The 21,299-nt window shown below is 38.0% G+C and overlaps 1 protein-coding gene across 2 annotated transcripts; it reads right to left on the bottom strand.

The window, feature by feature from the left end:
• Positions 1-28: 28 nt before the first annotated feature.
• bcl6aa (BCL6A transcription repressor a) lies at positions 29-9,596 on the bottom strand. Of its 2 annotated transcripts, none has more exons than XM_081380561.1 (9): positions 6,126-6,177; positions 3,022-3,193; positions 2,707-2,928; positions 1,623-2,594; positions 1,121-1,302; positions 868-1,035; positions 651-781; positions 435-572; positions 29-341 (listed from the first exon to the last, which is right to left on the bottom strand). In XM_081380561.1, exons 1-9 carry the CDS (start codon positions 6,154-6,156, stop codon positions 198-200), a joined length of 2,160 nt encoding a protein of 719 aa, XP_081236687.1. In that variant the 5' UTR covers positions 6,157-6,177; the 3' UTR covers positions 29-197. The 2 variants fall into 2 exon arrangements, with proteins under 2 accessions (XP_081236687.1, XP_081236686.1); XM_081380560.1 differs by lacking the exon at positions 6,126-6,177 and adding an exon at positions 9,382-9,596 and having other exon boundaries at positions 51-341.
• Positions 9,597-21,299: the final 11,703 nt, after the last annotated feature.

Below are 21,299 nucleotides of genomic sequence, written 5' to 3'. Positions count from 1 at the left end.
TATAAACAATAAAGTGACTACAAGAGATCATATTGTTGTTCTATGTTCAAATGTAGAGGAAACCCGTTTAGACTGGCATTTCATGCCAGCTTTTTTTCTCTTCTTGTCCGATTAACACAGTGTGGCACTAAAATTTTGAATGATTGTACAAGTCAGGTCATATAATGCCATGGTCAGGTCTGCCCCAAAGTGCCTGCTCAGCATGCCTTCGTCAAGTCAGTTGGTAGGTCTGTCGAGGACATGCGATATTGGATTTTGGTGTTGGTGATCGCGCCATGCTTCTGCCGGAGGTGTAACCGCAGCTGACTCTTGTGGCGAAAATGCAAGTTGCATTTCTCACACTGAAAAACAAATGCAAGAACAGAATTTAGGACGAGAATGAATGCTTTTGCATTTTATAGATCTAGTTATGATATGGCTGTACGTATTCTTACATGATAGGGCTTTTCTCCTGTGTGTATTCGCAGGTGGCTTTTCAGTGTCTGCAAATGGCGGAAACGAGTGCCACAGATCTCACATGGATATGGCTTCTCTCCGGTATGAATCAGAACGTGAGCCCGAAGGTGAGCAACCTGTGCAAAAAAAGGTTATGTTATTTTTTCAAATCTCTTTTTCTCTGTCTCTACAATTGACTAACTCGAAGCACTCACCTGCACAAATCTAGCGCCGCATGTCTCACACTTGTATGGCTTTTCTCCTGAGTGAATCCGTGTGTGGGTTTTGAGGTTTGCTGGTCTGTTGAACTGAGCTCCGCAGATATTGCATCTATATGGTTTCTCTCCTGCAACGCAAATGAAAAGGAGGTTAAGCAAAACATCGAACGGCAAAGCCAAAATTACATTTGTAGCAGCAGCTGTTTATTTTTACCGGTGTGAACTGTTTTATGACTGGCAAGGTTTCCCTTGTAGCGGAATGCTGCTTGGCAACGGTCACATTTGTATGGCTTGTCGCTGTGGACCTGAAGCGTGTGGCGTTTCAAGGCTTCCTCCTCTGCAAACTTGGAGTCGCATTCATTACAGAAGTAGGTTCCATTTTCTGTGAGGCAAAGGGGTAATGGTTTTAGGTTGGTTTTGGAAGACACAAACAGGTTCTTAGGAAACCATTTTGAAGAGTTTCTTACCACAGCTGGAATCAGAGTACTCAGAGTGCATCTCAGACATCTCCTCGGCCAGACGTGAGGCCGACGTGTTGGGACAGATGTCAGAGTGCTGTGGAGACTGGGAGCCGCAAGACGAGCATTTTAAATGGCTCATATAGAGAGAAGAGTGGCTGTCGCTTTTCCTCTGTGATCCCTCCAGAGTTCTGATGAGGAGAACACCACATTTTAGGTCTTTATGCAGAGGAATTCACTCAAATTTTTATAGGATACTGAATGAATTTCACACATTCCTGCTAAGAGGTAAATCCTCTGTGTGCTTTAAGAGGATTGGAATGGATGAAGAAATTCAATCTGGCTTTGTGGAGGTGGTGGGTGGAGAACAGTTTCACAAAATACTCACAAACCGGCAGTTCTAAACTTTACTGCATTAGGAAACGAGATCTTCTAATCTGTTTCTGTACACATACTACAGGATGACACCTTAAACCTTAAAGAGTTTCAGATTTCCTTCGGAAAAACTCACCTGTTGATGATGTTGTTCAGGCGACTGGCCTGAGGCACAGTGAAGTCTTCGCCTTGCTCGCTAATTTTTGTCGTTGCCTTCGAGTCGGGATGTTCAGAGTCAACGTGGTGAAGGAAAGCAGACAAGCCCGGCCTCGGTGGGGAGTGCATTCCAGGGTCACGAGGATTGGTCTCCTCCTCCTTGGAGCTTTGATTGAGCACAATGAACTTGTACTTCTTCCAGTTGCGAGCTTTAGGGTCTTGTGTACCTTGAGAGGTTGGAGGTTGCGAGGCCTGTGCGAGGGCGGCGTTTTTGCTGCTGCTTGACTCTGTTGGGGAATTGGGCTGGCAGTCTGATTTGAGGGGGCTCTGGGGGCTGCTCATCAAGGTTTTGCGTCCATTGGAGGATATGCCCATGGAGTAGTGTTGGTGGCTCAAATGTTCCTCTGCCAGGGAACTCTGCTCTTTCCCAGTCTCCCTCTGCTGCTCTTGGGCCAGACTGGTAAAGCCATGTTTCCTGGAGCTCATCCCAAACGAATGAACCACTCCCTCCAAGGTCTCCTGCTTCATTTCCGCATCTCTTCCCAGCTCCCTTGAGGAGTATGAGCCTGCGTGGCAAGCGGAGCTTGAGCTCCCGACGGTGGCGCTGCGGGTGAAGTCGGCCAGCACAGTGTTGTTACCGTCGACCGGAGAGCAGTGTTTGTGATGGATGATGCCTCCCTTTGAGAAGTCTGAGAAAGTGTTCTTGGTGTCTGTAAGCTTGCAAAGAGGAAAGGGGAAACCTTGCATGGGAAACTGGCTGTACAGGTATGAGTTGTTGGGAGCGTTGACTCCGTTAAACATGCAGACGCCATAGGGTCTCCCATCTCTGAAAGTCGCTGCCCGTCCAGAAACGTTATCCATCACCTCGTGGGGTCTGTAACTGTGAACGTCTTGAGGTAAAAGCAGGGGGCTGACCAGAAAGTCCTCTCTGGGAAGTTTGATGGAGGAGTCACTGCATGGGAATATTGAGCAAATTAAAGACCTTGGTTTTCTCTCAAAAAACTATTTAGCATTCTGTATTTTTAAGCACTAAGGGCTCCATTTATGAACAAAGCAAAACATACCTGGACTTGATGAATCTGTGGCAGGTGTCAACAACATGGTCCATCTGCAAGTAGATGGCTGTGTTCATGATGGCCATGATGAGGCTCTCCTTCAGTGCGAGACGTGAAGTGTACATAAACTCCAGAAGGATTGCGAAACCCTCTGGGTCAACTTTTGGGTCCAGACTGATGGCGTTCAGGTTACATTTGTGTGAATCAGTAAAGATTGAGTAAAAGAGCCCACTGTGAAGAAAGTATTTTAGTTTTAGTCACACTTTAACATATTTCCACCATAGGCAAGCATGTAACAGATATACAAATAGTCTTCAAATGCACCTGCATGCCATAAGGACTGTTTTGTGTGCTCGAAACTGTTGTCTGTTGACCAGAATCGTGACATCTGTGAGGATATCTCTGCTGCGCAGTCGGTTCAGGTTGAGCAGGACATCACTTGCATGACGCGTGAATTGGATGCAGCTGTCGGCTGCACAAGCCATTTTTTCGAGATCTGTTGGGAAACACAATGAACCATGATGTAATCGGTGCTCACTGAACAACGTGCTAAAATCAGAAAAGTTGGGTATTATTCCAACATCACAGGAATCTTTTAAAGCTTATATTAGCTGTTAGAAACTTTAGAAACAAAGGCATTGCTGTTGTTCTTTGCTTTTTTTAGGGAGGCATGTCAAAACATCTATTAAGAATATAGCTTTAATCATGTTATGCATCAAAAAAAAAAAAAAAAAAAGTCAATGTGTACCTCCTCTGCTTTTCCTCTGACAAAGGAACACAAAAGGAGACGTTATGGAGAATGACAGCCTCAGTCGCCATTCACTTTGATTGCAACTTTTTTTGCATACAATGAAAGTGAATGGTGACTGAGGCTGTCATTCTGCCTGACAACTCCTTTTGTGTTCCACTGAAGAAAGTGAGCCATTAGGGTTTGGAATAACACGAGGATGAGTAAATGATGACAGACTTATAATTTTTGGGTGAACTATCCCTTTAATCTGAAAATCAATTTCATTTATAGTTATCTCTCTTTCTCCGGTAGGTGGCGACAAATGATGAAAATATTTAGTTAGAGATCTGACGTCCATCCACGTGCAGTGGTTTTGTCACGTCTGAGAATCGTTTTACATCCTATCTAAAATTATCTTTTATCTGACCACACTTATAGGAACCTTAATCAAGTTTTCAATTTCTCGGAAAATGCATATTTATCTTCATATGTCCCTAGTTCACGGAAGTGTGCATTTACACAGCTTTTGCCCTCTGAAGTAAATAGCTTCTTTCCCTGCGATTTTAAAGACTTTATGTGTGGAGGAGAATAAACTCGAATGAGTCATGGGAAAATTAGGTTGTTTATTACAATACTGTGAACCGATACACTTCACTATTGAGGAATGGGTGTAATAACAGACAAAGTGGAATAGACAACAAACACAAAACAAAGAATGATGTTAATACTGTAGAAGAGTTTATTTTTTTAATAGATTAATTTTGAGACAACACATTCTGCTCTCCAACGTTCAGACATTGAACGCATCACCTCAGACGGTTCTCCCAGTCACATCTGGCGCCTTGACACAAATATAGTTTCACTGGACGCCTTTAAATAGTTAGGCGAACATTTCTCACATGTTGAACATTCAGTATTAGAGATTGTGTTTCCATTTGAGCCTACATAATATCAATATCCCAGACCGCGCGCTGTCACGATGCCAAAGCAGCTGTAATGCTCTTGTGTGAAGAGGCAAAACACCCATGACCGGGAAAGGGATCTGGATTTTAACCACTTGTCAAACAAATAAAAATTACACAGAAACCACAACACCTGAATACATCAGCTCTTTACAACGTTTATGAAAATGTATTCTATAGACCAGAACTTTTGTAGCCACTCTGATTGCACGTTCTGAACTACTTTTACTTTTGTTGTTTAAGAAATCCGAAGTTTTGCGTCCACGAGATGTCACACAGTGACCGTTTTGAAGTTCAGCGGCACTAAACGACAACACCTGCAACTCGCATATCAAGTCATATTTGGCAATTTCGCACGCATTTAACTGTCTGAAATCACTAAGAACGTAAACAGAACGTCAACTTCTCACGAACACAGAGAAGTGTCGTATGGCAGAGCGCACGCGCTCGTGGTTAATTGAGCTCTCACATATCTCGAATTCTTACTCTGTTTAAATCTTCTTAACTATTAAATCTTATTTTAACACTTTTACTCTATGTAACGCCAATAAATGCGCTCACTCCAGGAATAGAGCCCGATCCAAAACACACAACCAGCGGCATGATTTATGAGCCACTGCTCAGTGTCAATCAGCACTTTGCGACCACTTTAAATATAGTCGATTTCTTTTTAAACCGGTCTTATCCATATACATCTCTACATCTTTCTATTTTGTTGCATTTCTGACGAGAACATTACCTTAAAATGAAACGCACAACACATTGGTGACAATCACAAATGTATACAAAGAAAAGAAACATGACAAGAGAGAAACTTGTGCAGGTCTGTTATGCTCGTGCTGCTACAAAGTGACAGCGAACCGAACGATGCAAACTTTTCTATTGCATCTCTACCGCCAAACGCTGACGGATCTTAGTAAAACACGACAACAAGTAACAATTCAAAAGTCTCTGCTACTTTTTAAATATATATTGATCGCTTGTGCGCTTTAGAAAAAATAAATAAATAAAAGAAAAAAATAATAGCAATATCATTGATGACAGTAATGAGCAAATAGCCCCAACAACTGATCACAGACCTCACATTTCAACTAACCAGAAACCATATCTAAGCTTAGGATGTGATTTATACCAGCATACACACACTGAAAACACAATGTTTACAGGTTTTACAATGTTTACAGGCACAGGACAACAAAACCAAGACGTCAAGAGAAAGAGCGAGCGCGAGCGTGAGTGCAAACTACTTTTAAAACATGCGCCTAGAAAAAGGAGTGAAATCGTCGGATGTCTTCGCTTTTATCTTTGTGTTTAACCACGCAGTGCACAATCTCTACTGTATTATCTTAACCCCCATGTGCTATTTAGTCAACTTTGTAAGCAGTCTTGTTTGGTCGCTTGGGCAAAAAAAAAAAAAAAAAAGAAAAAAAAAAAAAACGCGTAGCGCGTCTAAATGTTCAACCCTCTGCTGCAAGTCCTATTTACGACCCCAGTGTTCCGCAGTGAGGACTGACAGAGCAGTGTGGTTCTGTTCATGCAGGACGACCTGAACTGTCAAAAGCATTTTCACCAGACAGACCCACTACATAAACACTCCGCTATAGAAACTGTCCAGAAAAACACCTTCAAATCAGCCGAGATAAACATTTAAACATAAAATCCAATAAAACAGCCTAATGAACATGTGTGAGTAATGGCAACAGCGCGCCAGAAGGAAAAGAATGTAAAAAAATCACCTGGTAGTGCTTTCCTAGAAACTTCTTGCATCACCACTTCTAAGAACCCCAGTTCTAAGAATCAGGAGAGCTCAATTCTCGGAATTTGAGCTGGCGACCATACCATTTTTAGAGGACAGGGGTGTGTAAGATTTTGCCTTAAGTTTGTATTTCTTTAGTTATCGTCAATAATTGAATTTCACACTATTGCACTTCAATAATAAAGTACAGTGTTTCTAAATTCGATGTTTAAAATGTAAATGAAATAATCATATTTCCGTTACGATTGAGAAGAATAGTTGCATTCAATGTTTAATTCCTCCTTTCTGATGGACGCGTCCAGACAGAGACGGTCACGTGGCCAGAGAAAGTGGCTTACGTACGTTGTCTCTTTAGCCCAGCCTCAAAATACTCAGAACTAATTTACTATTCCATGACATAAGCAAAGTGTCCATTCGTTGCCTTTCCCTGTATTAAACCCACGGCCATAACCTAGTCTTTACAGAACATATCTGGATCGCTTATTCACACGGACACAGTTTTTTTTTTTTTTTTTAATTATGATTTATTGTGTTATTTTCTCTCTCTAAGTGATATCGTTTTCCTATTATGTTACCTCTTCAAATCTGTGGACCTGCTGGCCAGTGTGCACAAGGGTTTGTTTGACCGGGATTATATACTGTATGAACATTGAGACATTGTGCTTGAATGCTGGCTTAACTGGAATGTAGTTAATTTGTTAGAAAATGTAAACTTTGACTCTAACTGCTTTGTTCTCGTCGTGGTTTGTCTGTTTATAAGCGATATGCTACTGACGAACTATACCCTTAGTAACGGTTATTTGGCATACAACGTCGATAAATGTGTTCAGGTGGTTGTTCTTCAGAGGAATATAGATATTTGTTAAAGCCACTTTGTTTCGGAATTGTGCAGTATTAGTTATTTAATTGTCAATTGGCGGTGAACCTTACTGCACTTTGCGCGAGCGCTTGTCTCGTGAAGATGCCAGGCAACAACTGACTGACGAATTAATCTCATTCTTTCGCACAACTCCGCATTACTGAGCCATGCTCTTGGAGCCGCACTTTCTATACTATTGATGCCGCACTCTCTACTGGTAAAGTATCCATATCCGCCACGAGAGAAGACAGAAGCACACAAAAACAGCAGTTCGTACAAACACTTGTTGTTTATGCCCACGAATATGATGTTATTTTTGCTTCACGATACGTAGGCTAATCGTGGTTTGTCCAATTTATTTTTATTACGGTATTCCGTTGTACTTAATTATGCTCCGAGCAAAAGTTGAATACAATTTTGTGAACTACTGTTCTAAAGTGTCGAAACTTCTATAAACTGGTAACCTGAACACGTCCATTGAAATTAAGCTGCAAAGACCGAAATGACAGCTCCTGATCACCGATTAACCTCAGGCCTCCTTTCATTAAAGCCTTTAGGCCACACATAATATTTTTAAGAATGCATTTAGTATATATATTTTTATATAGGCTATATAGAAACAATGCTGCAAAAATGGAGGAGGAGAAGTTTTAATTATTTGAAAATAACACATGCAGGGGCTTTAAAAAGCTCTGCATATTTTGACATCTTGGTCGTTACCTCTTAAAAGTTTCTCTCGTTTTTTTTTTTTTTTTTTAGTTATTATTATTAATGCTATTATATGGACATGGTTTATTCTGTCATTTGGTAAGGAGGTGTTTTTTTTAAGAATCGTCTGTCATTAAGCATAAGGAGACGGCATGTCTGTTTTGGTATTTTGCATGCATGTCTCCCGTTTTTTTTTTTTTTTTCTTCACTAAACGCGTAGTCAATGCTGGCACATCAGGCGTCGTGTTTTTCATCCAACTTGCAGAAAACTCTCGAAAAGTGTTTGTGACGTACCCTGAGTTCTCACTTTCAGGTACAGCAGTAGTTTCTGCTGTATCCCTATATAATTTCATTAGAGTACAGGTAAAAGGTCTGATAAAAAAAAAAAGTTGTTAATTTGACCCATCGGATATAATGGATAAGCAGCGTCAGATATTTAAAGTTCAGCTAACTCTGGCATAGAGAGCACAAACTTCGATGTTTGTGTGAGAAATAAATACTTAATGCTCTGTTTTTAGCACTCATTTTTAACATTAGCCTATATTTGAGCGAATAGCCTATATCGTCTGTAATTTATTAGACATATTCTGGCTTTCATTTGATTTATTATCATAAGTTAAAGTGCTGAGCAATACTGTTCAACAACATGAACTTAATATGTGAATATTCCCTGGGGCAGTTTATAATCTCACTCTGCTATTGACACTGCAATTAATTATATTAGTATGTAATATAGGCTATATAACAGACTCTGGAATGCAAGGAACTTTACCGCTGGGTTGTAAATTTTGGCTGGCTCATAGTCTTGGAATCTGTTTTGCTCTTGACATTTTTACATTTCAGGCCTGTTTGCTGCACAGCACAGGGAGTATGTTTTGAGATGATGTCCTTTCATGCTTCATGATGTATCATCATGAGTTTACATTAGAGTCATGATGAAGATTGCTTGTTAAATTGTTACTGTGGACAAACTATCAACATTAGCTGCTTAGAACAAGTTAGCCTAAATACTTTTAAAACCCTTTTATGTCTCCACATTGATTTTTTTCTACAAAGTGTTTCTAATAATCAAATGGTCTATATTTGTTGCTTCTGTGTATTGTAAATTTGTGGAATTCTTGTAGATCCATAACGACGAAGAATATAATAATAAAATATATTTATATATATATTTCTAAATATTGATGTCAAGACTTTGATTTGCTTACTAGTTTTTTTGTGGCATGTACATGTGTGGGCATCAATCTACTGAGATGTGAATGCATAATCAGAAAATATGAGCTGAATATGAATGTAGAAGGTGTTTAATGTGCACATTTGTTCTCATACTTCTGTAAAGCTAACTGTAACTGGACAACTCTGACCTACTACTTTTTACACAACTCTCATCTGTAGTTTTAAGCTTGAGCAGTCAAGAGAAATGTCATCAGGAACATCTGTTTTTTTTTTTTTGTGTTGTGTATAAAGTAGTTTATTTTAAAGGGAAATTGTGGGGAAATGCAATAAGTAGAAGTTTCAACGTGCATAACCAAATACTGTATGATGGGAAGAACAAATTAAGCCACTTACTAACTGGATTTCTTAAATCTTGATTACTTAATTCACTTTGCAGTTACTTTTTGGTTTGAAGCGTTGACTGCTGAGTGATTTGACTTTCTGACATGCTCACCTGGGTAACTCCGTTTGTGGCTCCAGCTGGGGGGAGCTGGTCCGTTCTCCCTTGAGCCATTTATACCCTGACACAGAAGGAGCATCTGTTGGGCTGTGGTGGAAAAAGGAAGAATATCAGTGCACATGTTTCCCCCCTAACAGATCAAATGCTTTGGTCTGGATTTAGTTGGTGTTTCCGTACTTTTTGCAGCCATAATATTCCGTAATATTCTGGTGATTAAAAAAAACCCCTGATTTTACAGGCTTAATGATTGTCATGAGGACCAACACACACATTATGCATCAAGTGCATCAACTTATTTATTATTTGATTTTATTGATACAATCTGACTTTAAGACCTAATTTTTGTGATTGTTTTTTACCTGTTTCTTAGGCCTATGCACATTCATATATGCCGTTTATATTTCAACAAAAAAGGACACTCCTTATAAATTTATGCAACAGGGCAGAACATGTATAATAAATATATAAAAAAAAAATATAAAAAAAATGTATGTACTTAAAAATATATATATATTTTCTATTTTTGTGACTAGGGTATGCTCTTTTTCTAAACAAATCAAACTGTAAATGACCCGAAGTGAAGAAGTTCAGGTTTGAACTTATCGTTCTTCCTTTTTGGGTTTCATTAGTCTTGACTCATGCTTTGCATAGCAAAGCATTTGATGTAATTGTGTTTTTTTTTTTTTTTTTTTTTTTGTCATTTAGCTGAATAGCAGGAGTGTCAGCATTGCACTCATTGGCTACATGGAACGTCAACAGATTTTTTTTCAACAGCTGAACTCTTGTGACACCATAGCGTGACTCAAAGGAAGATGATCTCGTAAAGTAGTGAGATGGAGATCAAATCAAGAAAGTGAAAAAGTGACAGAACCTGACATTTAGTTTTCCTTTCTTACTCTTGGAGTTTTGTTTCAAAACAAGGACTATTAAAAAGTTTGGACTTCATTCCACAATGAATCTTCACCTAATATACATAAGTAATATAACATATGTTATACAATAATACTCAGAGAGAGATGGATTTATATATATATATACTCATACTCACACACAAAGAATATTGAAATGTGTGCAAATGATCATCAATGTGCTTTTACTCTTGCAACATGTAACGTTCACTAAATTTTGCTCATTAATATACAGTAATATTTAAGCCATCTTAAAAGAATCTGAGATGAAATGTTTACCTCATAATTACCCCTGAAAGAAATGTGTCGCTATTGTTGAATTTTACAAGACAGGAAAACGTGTTCCAAAAATAGTTTTGCCTCTGTGCTACCTTGGCTAGTTGTACCCCGGATTGTGTGGGCTGATTTTTTAGAACAGAGGTGGAACAGACACACAAGATGGAACGCCTCTATACTTTCTTGTGAAGATCATGCCTAGGCAGTCATAATAGAAGCATAAAGCGAAAGCATGAATATATTTGACCTTCTCGTGACAGCCCACTATGTAAAATTTTATTTCAACAACAACCCACATAAAAAAGCATTTAGTGTTGTGAAGAGGCAGAAGTCCTTTACTTTCCTCAGTTTAACACTGATTGACCTACTTTGTTATTTTGGCCTGAGGAGAAAATTGAATTAACGTAATAAATTGATTTTTCTGACCCACTAATATATTTTACCAGCTTTGATTTAAGTGTGTTAGTTTAGAGAACATATTGTTGTAGATGGAATAGGAATACTTAAGACAAACTTGTCTTGATAGATTTCTTTCTGACATGAAGCTGTTCTCACAAACGGGTCAAATTTAGCAAAGATTCATTCTATGACTATAGCTGATGTCAAGCACTTAAGGGTATAGAATATTGTTCTATCCATGGTGACATTTTTAATCTTGTTCACTCTTTGTATTCATGTTGGTTTCATATAAAAACATTCATACCAATTTACCGACCTAAAAATGTCACGTGGTGTTACCAAAAGTCATAGCATATTCACCTTGAAGACATTCGAATGTATACATCTTATTTTCAATGTTACACATTTTTATTTTACAAATCATTATTTTCAGTAAAACTTAAACTACCTTTTTCATGATTAATTATTATAAAAGTTTTTGAGAGTCACACCACATGACATTTTACAACCTAAACTAACATTAAAGTCAAATTATTGACTCACGGTCATGATATGGATATGCAGAGGTCTTCTCTTTGATATAATTTCCTTTTGGTCTGACCATATGACTTTGCTTTGTCGGACATGTTTTTTTTTTATTATTATGTCATTTAGCATTGAAACAGTTTTGTTAAAATATAATTTTTTAAAAGATTATGCCAAACGACTTTGGTGCAGGCAGACGAAGAGTCAAAATTTCCAATGCAAACTTTTACACACAATATAAATCAAACTGGTACATAGAAGACGAGCAGAGGGTTCTCACACACATAATACAACGTAGATCAGACAAAGACTGACTGCACAGATGGAACTTAAATACAAACACAGATGAACACTGATTAACAGAATACAGGTGATACAAATGACGATGATGAATAAACAGGTGACAAAACTGAACTGATGATGACAGTAACCATGGATACAAAGGAGTGGCGGGAAAACAGAACAAAGGAAGACTTGACTAATGAAAACAAGACTCAGACAGAAACACAACTGTGGCAACTTAAGATTTTCTTTTCAAGAATTACATTTTTAATAAGCCCCCCCCCCAAAAAAAATAATTTTAATACAGACATCAATAATTGTATGTATATGTATGTAAATGCATTTTTATGTGTTCATGAATAAATGAATAGTTATAATAAAAAATAGGCATGCCATTGACCCATTATTTTAGTGTGTAGTTATGGAAAATAGCTTTCACCCTGAACTGAGGAAGGGGATTTGAGGTTTTCTGCCAATTTATGTTGGTAATTATTTACAGCATCACTTGGATACTTTTTTTCAACCTTCACATAAAAAAAGAAATCTCTTCCTTAATGGAATCACACGGATATCCACCCATCTGGATCCGGCGCCCCACTAAAAACACCCCAGGTGTTCGTGATCCAACTGGGGAAAGTCTCTTAAATAGTTAAGGCCCTCCTTCACAACAACCACCGATTCAGCACTGCCAAACAAAGAGCATGTTGAGCTTCAAAACAAAGAGCAGCGTCAACTTTATTTCAATCCACTGGAGGGTTGTTTAAGGCCCTCCGATGTGGTTTTGCATAACGCACGGCCGTAAAATCATCCAGGAGTTTGTAGAGAAATGTGTAATTTAGCATGGCCCCCTGCAGTGCCCAACCACATGCGCATGAGATAATTACTGCAAAACCTTGGCAAACTTTTAGCCAACGAATTCCACACAAAAATAAATGACCCACTTAGAAAAGCTGGATTAGGTAGGGGAGCCTTGATCAATACTCTTTAGTAAATGAACGGTTAGCAGCTACTGAGCAACAGGCACGAAAGACACATTGTTAGGGTGACATCATTGGGTTGTTCCCAGGCCACTATGTGAGTGATTTCAGTTTGTGTTAGAAAGGGAAATGAGCTAGTGATGGTAAGAGATTACCAATACTTATTCTTCAATATGAGAGTCACTATTCCAGTCAGTTTGAACAGTAATCAGTGCCCGTCTGTTCTGCTCCAACTTTTACTTACAAGTTGTAAAACAAGTACCGTATGATGCTGAATAGGCACGATGTGCTGCCCATTAACATTAGTCTGAGCGCCGGAAACTGCCCCACAGTCTTTTCTACATGAGCGGCAAATTTTTACCCCCATCTGATAGCAACTTTTTTGTTTTTTCATTTTTTTTTGCCAGCTTCAGCCTTCATTGTCAGCGAAGTCTTGAGCCAACCGTGTTCATCAGAGGAATGATGCAACGGAGCTGTAACACGGTGCGGATCCGCTGTTAGCAAGTGCACTGAGGTCCTCTTAGTTCTTTAATATAAAAAGACTGCTTTTGGGTTGTGAATAAAAATTCTAAAGGAAGCCTTTTCTTTTCTAAATTTCCATAGAGAATAGAAGACATGTCACATGGACATCCACTTTTTAAGATCAGCAATTTAAGGCTTAGTTCTTACTGGTATCACACTCTACTTTATATAACACATTACTTTACACATTAATATGCACAAACACACACACACATATGTGTGTGTATATATACCAAGTTCTGGCATGAAACTCTAGCGCAGGCTGATAGGTCCTTAAACTCATTTGGATAGCGATCGCATCGTCATCTACATAGCACAGCTGACTGGTTGTTGTTGCATCAGTGGCCAATGAGCTGCGGCTCAACATTCAAACAAATAACGGTAGTGCGGTAGTGTTGCTGTTAGCAGTCTGCAGTGCGCTACAGCAACCCTCCACCTTCCCCAGCTCCACCTGTATAGGTCTGCTGTGGGGGGGTTATTCATGTATATATGTATATGTATAAATATATGTATAAATGTGTATGTATGTATATACGCATGTAAAAATTACTGTAATTTTTTTCATAAATTACTATATATATATATATATATATATATATACTGTATACTGTATATATATATAGTATTTTATAAAGTAATATATACTTTATTGTTGCAACATGATATGCTGAAATATGAGTAATATTGCGAGTTTAGAGACGTGACACTGATGTAAAGTGTGATTAGAATATAGTATCTCTTTGAATGAATGTGCTGTTGTACAATCATTTAATGCCCTCTGCACTATGCTCAATGATGCAGGTAGTTATTTTGGTATATTTTACTATTATTGAAATTATGTTACAAGTATACATTTTAATACATTTTCATAATCCAAGTTGTAAAAATGTATATAATCTGTAAACCAAGCTCTTAGTTGACTGTACTGAAAGAAGATTGGCAGATTCCTGGCTGTGATGAAAGAAACCCTGAAGTGTCGGTACTGTTATCATTCACTCTTGTATCTGTTTGACTTCACGCTTGGCTCACAAAGCCATGACAACCGCACTGGTCTCCATAAGATGTAAATATGGCCTATTTACAGTTATTTGATAACATTTCTCCAAATAATTTCAACACAAGCCACTATCATAATGCACAATTACAAATATTGCTCAGGTGAACTTATTCTTAACTGACATGTATAACAGATATTGAAAAAGAGTGTGAGATTTGAACTTTGTCGTATTAGGATGACATTTGATCACCAGGTCCATTAACATCTCCTACAAAGATGAATTATCAAATGTTTAGAATCAAATAAAGCAAAGAATTTGTATTTAAAGTGTCAAGGCCTACAATTCAAGTACACTTTATCTCTGGGACGAACCTCAATCTTTATAAGCATTTAGTTGCCCTTGGGAGCATTGTACCGGTTATTATGACGAACCTCGCTTCCTCATATGATGTTTGTCTGGAGGTTGCAGACTGAAAACACTGAGTCGTTTGCCATTCTTTAACATTTGAGCAAGACTCGACCAGAAGAGACGAAGCTGGTATGTATTTAACGCCTACAGTGCTTCATACTCATCTCTTCAACTGCGGTGAGAAAACCAGCCTCTCTGTGGTCGGATCTGATGTTTCGACTTTCTTCCCACATCAAATTTACCATTCACATTCTCATAGTTTATGAGAAGTTGGCACAACGATATTTTTGTTATATTCTAAGACAATAATAATTATATTAGTCGTATTTAGTAAGTTGGTTTCATGCACCAGATGCAAACGCTGACATATGAGGCAGATCAGATTTAGACTTGAGGCGTGGGCCATGTCGTCTCGAGGTTTTGCATGTGAGCTGATCAGCACAGGATGTCACAGCCCAAACAGCAGTAGGCGGGGTGGGGTGGGGTGGGGTGGGGAGGGGAGGGGGGGTGTTGAGTGGTGGAGGTACTGCCGCTTTGTCTACCTCAGTAACATTACAGATGTGTGGGTATGCAGTCTGTAAGTAAGGCCTGGCATGGGGGGGTTGGGGGATGGGTTAAGGCACACAGCTGCCACATTGACGCCATACGCATCCTCGACCAACTTGCTGAAGACGTGAGTGTCATGCTATAAAATTTTTCGTTATTGATTCATCATGACAATGACAATGAATTTATTTAAGATTTACACAGTAAAAAGAGGTAATCAGCAAGATATATGTATACACACACTCACATATCAATTATATATATTGGTCATTATTGGCCGGCTCCTGCGTCAGCATCACACGCATGTGCCGTGGTGCTCACGCGAACTGCGTCAGCCAATAATGAGCCGGCGTTCTGATTTAAAACCTGGAAGTGCTGCGCTGTTACGCTACGTAGATTTTAGATAGATCGATGTTTTTGCGCACAAAAAGTATTCTCGTCACTTCATAACATTAAGGTTGAAGCAATGTAGTCACTTGGACTATTTTAACGATGTCTTTTACCTTTCTGGGCCTTGAAAGTTGCAATGACGTTGCTGCCAATGGCTGGTTCAGAAACCTCTCGGTTTTCATCAAAAATATCTTAATTTATGTCCCGAAGATGAACGAAGGTCTTACGGGTTTGGAACGACATGAGGGTGAGTAAGTTATGACAGAATTTTCATTTTTGGGTGAACTATCCCTTTAACACTACAATATCTATGAGGTTAAAAAGAGAATGAAAGCATCATAATAAGCAGTGTAACATTTATGCTTTTAAAGATAAAAAAAAAAAAGTGAAATGCGACTTTTTCAGCAAAAAAGCTGGTGTGTTACAGACAGTGTGATGGTGAGATTCGTTTACTCAAGCACTGGCATCTTCTTTTTCCACAGATTTGAAAAATGACTTTTTGATGGAACAAACTCATCTACAAAAGCAGCAGTCCTCGTGGAAATTAGCACAGTCACTTGGGGAAAGATCTTTAGTGACTCAGAGACAGAGGCAGGAAACTGTTTACATCACACCTTGGAGGGCTAATAGAGTTTTCGAGTATTAGTTTATGAGGTTAGTATGCCAAAACTCAAGTGGAAATTTTTCACATTAGTGTAGAGTAGTTTTTAGCTTTGCGATCGGAATGGCGATGAATATAACGTGTTATAACACAGGATGTTAGTGTGTGTTTCTAAAATTGTAAACATGGTGTCCTTACAGCATTTACACATAATCTTCTTCAGGAAAAGGGTTTAGTCACCTGCATCACTTTACATCCTGAAATAATGTTGCCATGATGCCATCAAATGTTTCGATGTATTCTCTTCCTCTTTCACACTTTTGCATTCAGTAGTGCCTCTAACCTTGCCAACTCTGGCTCTATTCGTTTACTTAGAAAATAAACTGGCAAAAAACAACTGAAAAAAGTCTAAACGGGGCCAGTGCATCTAGTTTGGGCAATTTAGAGATATATAGCAGCCTAAAAGCTAGATGGGGTGAAGGAAGGAGGAGCTGATGAGGAGCCAGAAAGAAAAAAGGGGGCGAACACAAGAATGAGAGAAAGAATTCAGTGTTTTGGAATTTTTCTGTTTTTCCCCTCAAGTACAGGATGTTTTCTGAGTCCGGCGCCACCTGGTGGATTGCAAAAAAGAGTGAAAACAGACCTCTGAAATGTCAGTTGGTGCAAGTTACGCACCCGTTCTGGATTTGTGTTCACTTTGTAGGTTAAGACTGAGCCATTCTTCAGAGCGTCTGCTTTGTCCTCCAATTACAAACATCACATAGATCACGTTCAACCTTTGAAGCCTCCATTTGAAGCAATAACAATGACTCATACTTTTCTAATTTCTAGTCGTGCTTCAGAGACCACAGAGCGGACTAGAAGGCAGGGCACCAAAATGTGAAAATATGACTCCCTTTTTCATAATCCCACCCCTTTAGCACCCTCTAAACCTATCATCGACTAGTTTTCGAAACAGCCCATTTGTTGTTGTCATTGTCTTAAAGTGTCAAGGGAGCTGGTTGATCGTTATCAGAGAAAGAGCAGTACTCTTTAGCATTCAGATGCGCAATCCGAATGCCACAAACACATGCTTTAAAGGATTAGCTCACTTCAAAATGAAAATTCTGTCATCATTTACTCACCCTCAAGTTGTTTCAAACCGGTGTGAATTTCTTTCTTCTGCTGAACACAAAGGAAGATATTTTGAAGAATGCCTGTAACCAGACAGTTGATGTACCCCATTTTCTTCCATAGCATTTTTTTTCCTACTATGGAAGTCAATGGGGTACATCAACTGTCTGGTTACCGACATTCTTCAAAATATCTTCCTTTGTGTTCAGCAGAAGACAGAAATTCATACAGGTTTGAAACAGCTTGAGGGTGAGTAAATGATGACAGAATTTTCATTTTGAAGTGAACTATTCCTTTAAGATGCGCTTGTTTTTTTTGCCTTTAAAAATATATTATGTATTTCTGAAGGCTTACATTTTGTGTGGTTTAAGGTTATGTATTCTCACTCCTCCAGATTTAATTAGGCGTTAATCTCAGGGAGAAGATGTTTCGAATCCATTCATTCTAATGTGTGCTATTTCCTTCCTTCCACACCTTGCCTTAAAGTGTGGCGCAAGACTAATTTCTCAAACGGCCTAATCCCTTTAAGAATCGCGCTTGCGATATCATGCTCTCTTGTAGAATTGGGATTTGGAGAAATATGTTGGACTACATTTTTATGCCAAAGAGAGTGCTTCTTATCATTTGGTGTAAATGGAACTTGCTGCTACTGGGAATAAAAATGCTACATGGTTGGAGCTCATCCAGAGGAGTTCATGGAGATCTCAATTATGCGCCATTTAAGTACCAACTTTGTCTGATGTTTCTCTTAAAATAAAAAGAAGCACAAACAAGACAACTTGTGCGTACTGAAGCCGGTGGTTATAACATTTACATGGAAAGAAAATTTTGGCTTGAAGAATCTGATAAGAACCATTCTGCACAATCATTCTGAAACCTCTGACTTTCTATGAGATTGAATTTGAGATATTAAAGAGATCTTATTCATGATATTACTTTCCTTTTGCAGCTATTCTAAAGGTACATGCTCAAATTAGAGCCTTATGATTATATATATATATATATATATATATATATATATATTTGTAATCATTCAGATGGTCATGATAATACTGAATTCTCTGCTATTATATATATATATATATATATATATATATATATATATATATATATATATATATATATATATATATATATATAGTGCTATGCATAAGTTTAGACACCCATGCTAAAGTTGACTAAAAAGAGGAATAAAAAATCATCTTTTGGAAATTGAACTTAATGCCTTAGTTAAAAAAATTAGGAAAAATCCAACCTTTAAGGACACCAATTTTCTTTGTGAATGAATAATGTATCGTAAATAAATAAATGTTCTTCCTTAAAATACAGGGTGCATAAGTTTGGACACCCCTATGTTAAATTCCTATAGAGCCAGGCAGATTTTTATTTTTAAAGGCCAGTTACTTCATGGATCCAGGATACTATGCATCCTGATAAAGTTCCCTTGGCCTTTGGAATTAAAATAGCCCCACATCATCACATAGCCTTCACCATACCTAGAGTTTGGCATGGTTTTATTTCTGTTAGCCTAATAGCTAGTTTGATTTGCATTGAGAGATGATCTTATGGAAAGTACTCCATGCCAATCTCTAGGTATGGTGAAGGCTATGTGATCTTATATGGAAGGTAAGAAAAAGTAACCGTTAGTTATTTAAAGCTTTTAATATGCTTTCATTCATCTATCAGTTCAAATCTCCGACCATTGCCTGCCTGTAAATGCACCAAATCTCTTTATTCTACATCACTGGTAGTTTTTAGCGCAATTTTCCAATGGACAAAATTGCGATTGTTAACTCATGATTTCTATTCTGTCTGTGCGCACCAATCTTGCACTTCTATCTCCTCCTCAACCAGACCACCTGACTTCGGGTTTTCGGCATTATGTTAAGGAAGGTCTAATCTCGGGAACGCACACAAAAAAAAAAAAAAAAAAAAAAAAACATAAAAAGATTTACTATCTCTTAGTGTTGTGATCCCATGACGTCAGAAAATTGCGCTAAAACACTCACTGAGTTTTTATTACTTGTTTTTTCATAGCGTACTTGTGGGTAAAGTGTAGACTTTGGTTTGCTCAAACATTTCTTAATTCACAGAAGTCAGGATATCAGGAAATCCAATCTGTCCGAAATGCCTCAGTGGAATATCCATTAGGCCTGTGGAGGGGTGTGGTTCTGTGCTGCCTATTTTTGGCTCTCTCCCTCTATCCATCAGAGGGAGCAAATGGAGTGTAATCCATGATAACATGGATGCAGGGGCTTTTGGCGTGGATGAAAGCAATTCCGCCCAGTCCCAGAAATCAGCCCCTCTAAAACCTGATTTTATTTGGATGGTCTCCAACTTTGACCAATTCCAAAAACCCAAGAGGTAGATAAACATGTATTTCCAGAAATTTTTAATAACATATCAATTTACATGGGATTTTGGGGTATGATTTGCAGAAGTATATTTTGTTGGGTGAGTTATAAAATCCCTGCAAAAATACAAATTTTTAAATTTATTTGTAAGTGTGCTCAAGTGGCAAACGTCAAAGTTTTATGACAGCTTGAACTGTAACAACTATTAGATTATTGTTATTATTGTATAAGGGTATCACTTTCGTAAGACACATGATCAGATTTTAGATGTGAAACAGAGGGCATGCATTCTATGTTGCCAGGTAACCTCACATATCTCTGCTGGAACAAGTTGTAATACCAGCTTTCTGGTAATATATTTCATTTCCAACCTCATGAAGAACTTCAATATTAGACATGTTCCCCTGGTTTCACAGACAATAGTCCCAGACTAAAATGCATGTTTGAGCTGTTTTAACTGAAAGCAACTTGCACTAAGAAATCTTAAAATATGTCACTGCCATTGTTTGGTCTCAAGATTCACACAGCAATGTTTTTTTTCTAAAGCATATTTATAAAAGCTGCTTAAATGCCCTAATTGAACTAAGGCCTTATCCTGGTTTAATCTAAGCCCTGTCTGTGAAACCAGGTCGTAGACTGAGAAGTTTCAAAGCACCTAATCATGTATGATCATGTTAGAGAAGATCTAGAAAGCTTTTGCTTTTTGGGTTAGTGTTCTGTATGTGTGAATTAAAAATTAGTACACTGTCCTTAAATCCCAAATGTCATCTTATCAATATGAGGGTGATTTTATGAAACTCTAGTCATGTTAGGGATCTGAACTTAGGGAGTAAGGGTTGAATGAACACATTGTTCTTCCGTTTTAGTGCAGCTACTGGAGGTCCAGATGGCATTAACATATGTATTTTCTTCTGCCAGCTTTCAGATTGCGTATGAAACCAGCCACCCATAAACACTCACTTGCGCTAGATATGACTTCAACTCCCTTAAACTGCCCTGCTAATGTTTACAGCAAACAGATCAGCCAGAGTCAATGTCACACTGTAAAGCTGTGCTCTTTCGGCATGTTTGCTGCTATGGCAAGAATCTATGGTCATAATGGGAAGAGTGGTGTTGGTCATTAACTCAACAATTTTGTTTAGCAATATTGTATCTGAAATGTAAGTGACTCAATATTAACTTAACTGTAAAAAATCCACCTATTTCAACTTAAAAACGTAAGTTCAATTGCTGCCTTAAATTTTTTTATATAATCAACTTGGTTTGTTGTTGAAAGTCATTTCAACTTAAATAATATTAAACTATTAAAAAATCAAATTGAATTTTGTATAACATAAAAACGTTGAAATTGCTTAAAATATTTTGATGAGTTAAAGTACTGTAATAAAGTTGCTGACTTACTGATCATATATATTTTTTTAGAGTGTTCTTGTTTACTGAACTGTTGTTTAAAAAAAAAAAAAAGAGAGAGAGAGAGAGCGGTCACAAAGCGTTCACAAGAAATTTCATGGTCGAAATCCAGTCATTTTAAGTCCATCTTATTTTAAGTCACCCTTAAATTATTTTATATCATATAATTGTAATTTATTACCGTATTTATAAACACTGGTTTG

This window comes from Scardinius erythrophthalmus (assembly GCF_964197995.2).
Source record: "Scardinius erythrophthalmus genome assembly, chromosome: 12".
Lineage (NCBI taxonomy): Eukaryota > Metazoa > Chordata > Actinopteri > Cypriniformes > Leuciscidae > Scardinius > Scardinius erythrophthalmus.
Note: the sequence above shows the minus strand (reverse complement) of the source record. Positions and strands in the feature narration are given on the sequence as shown.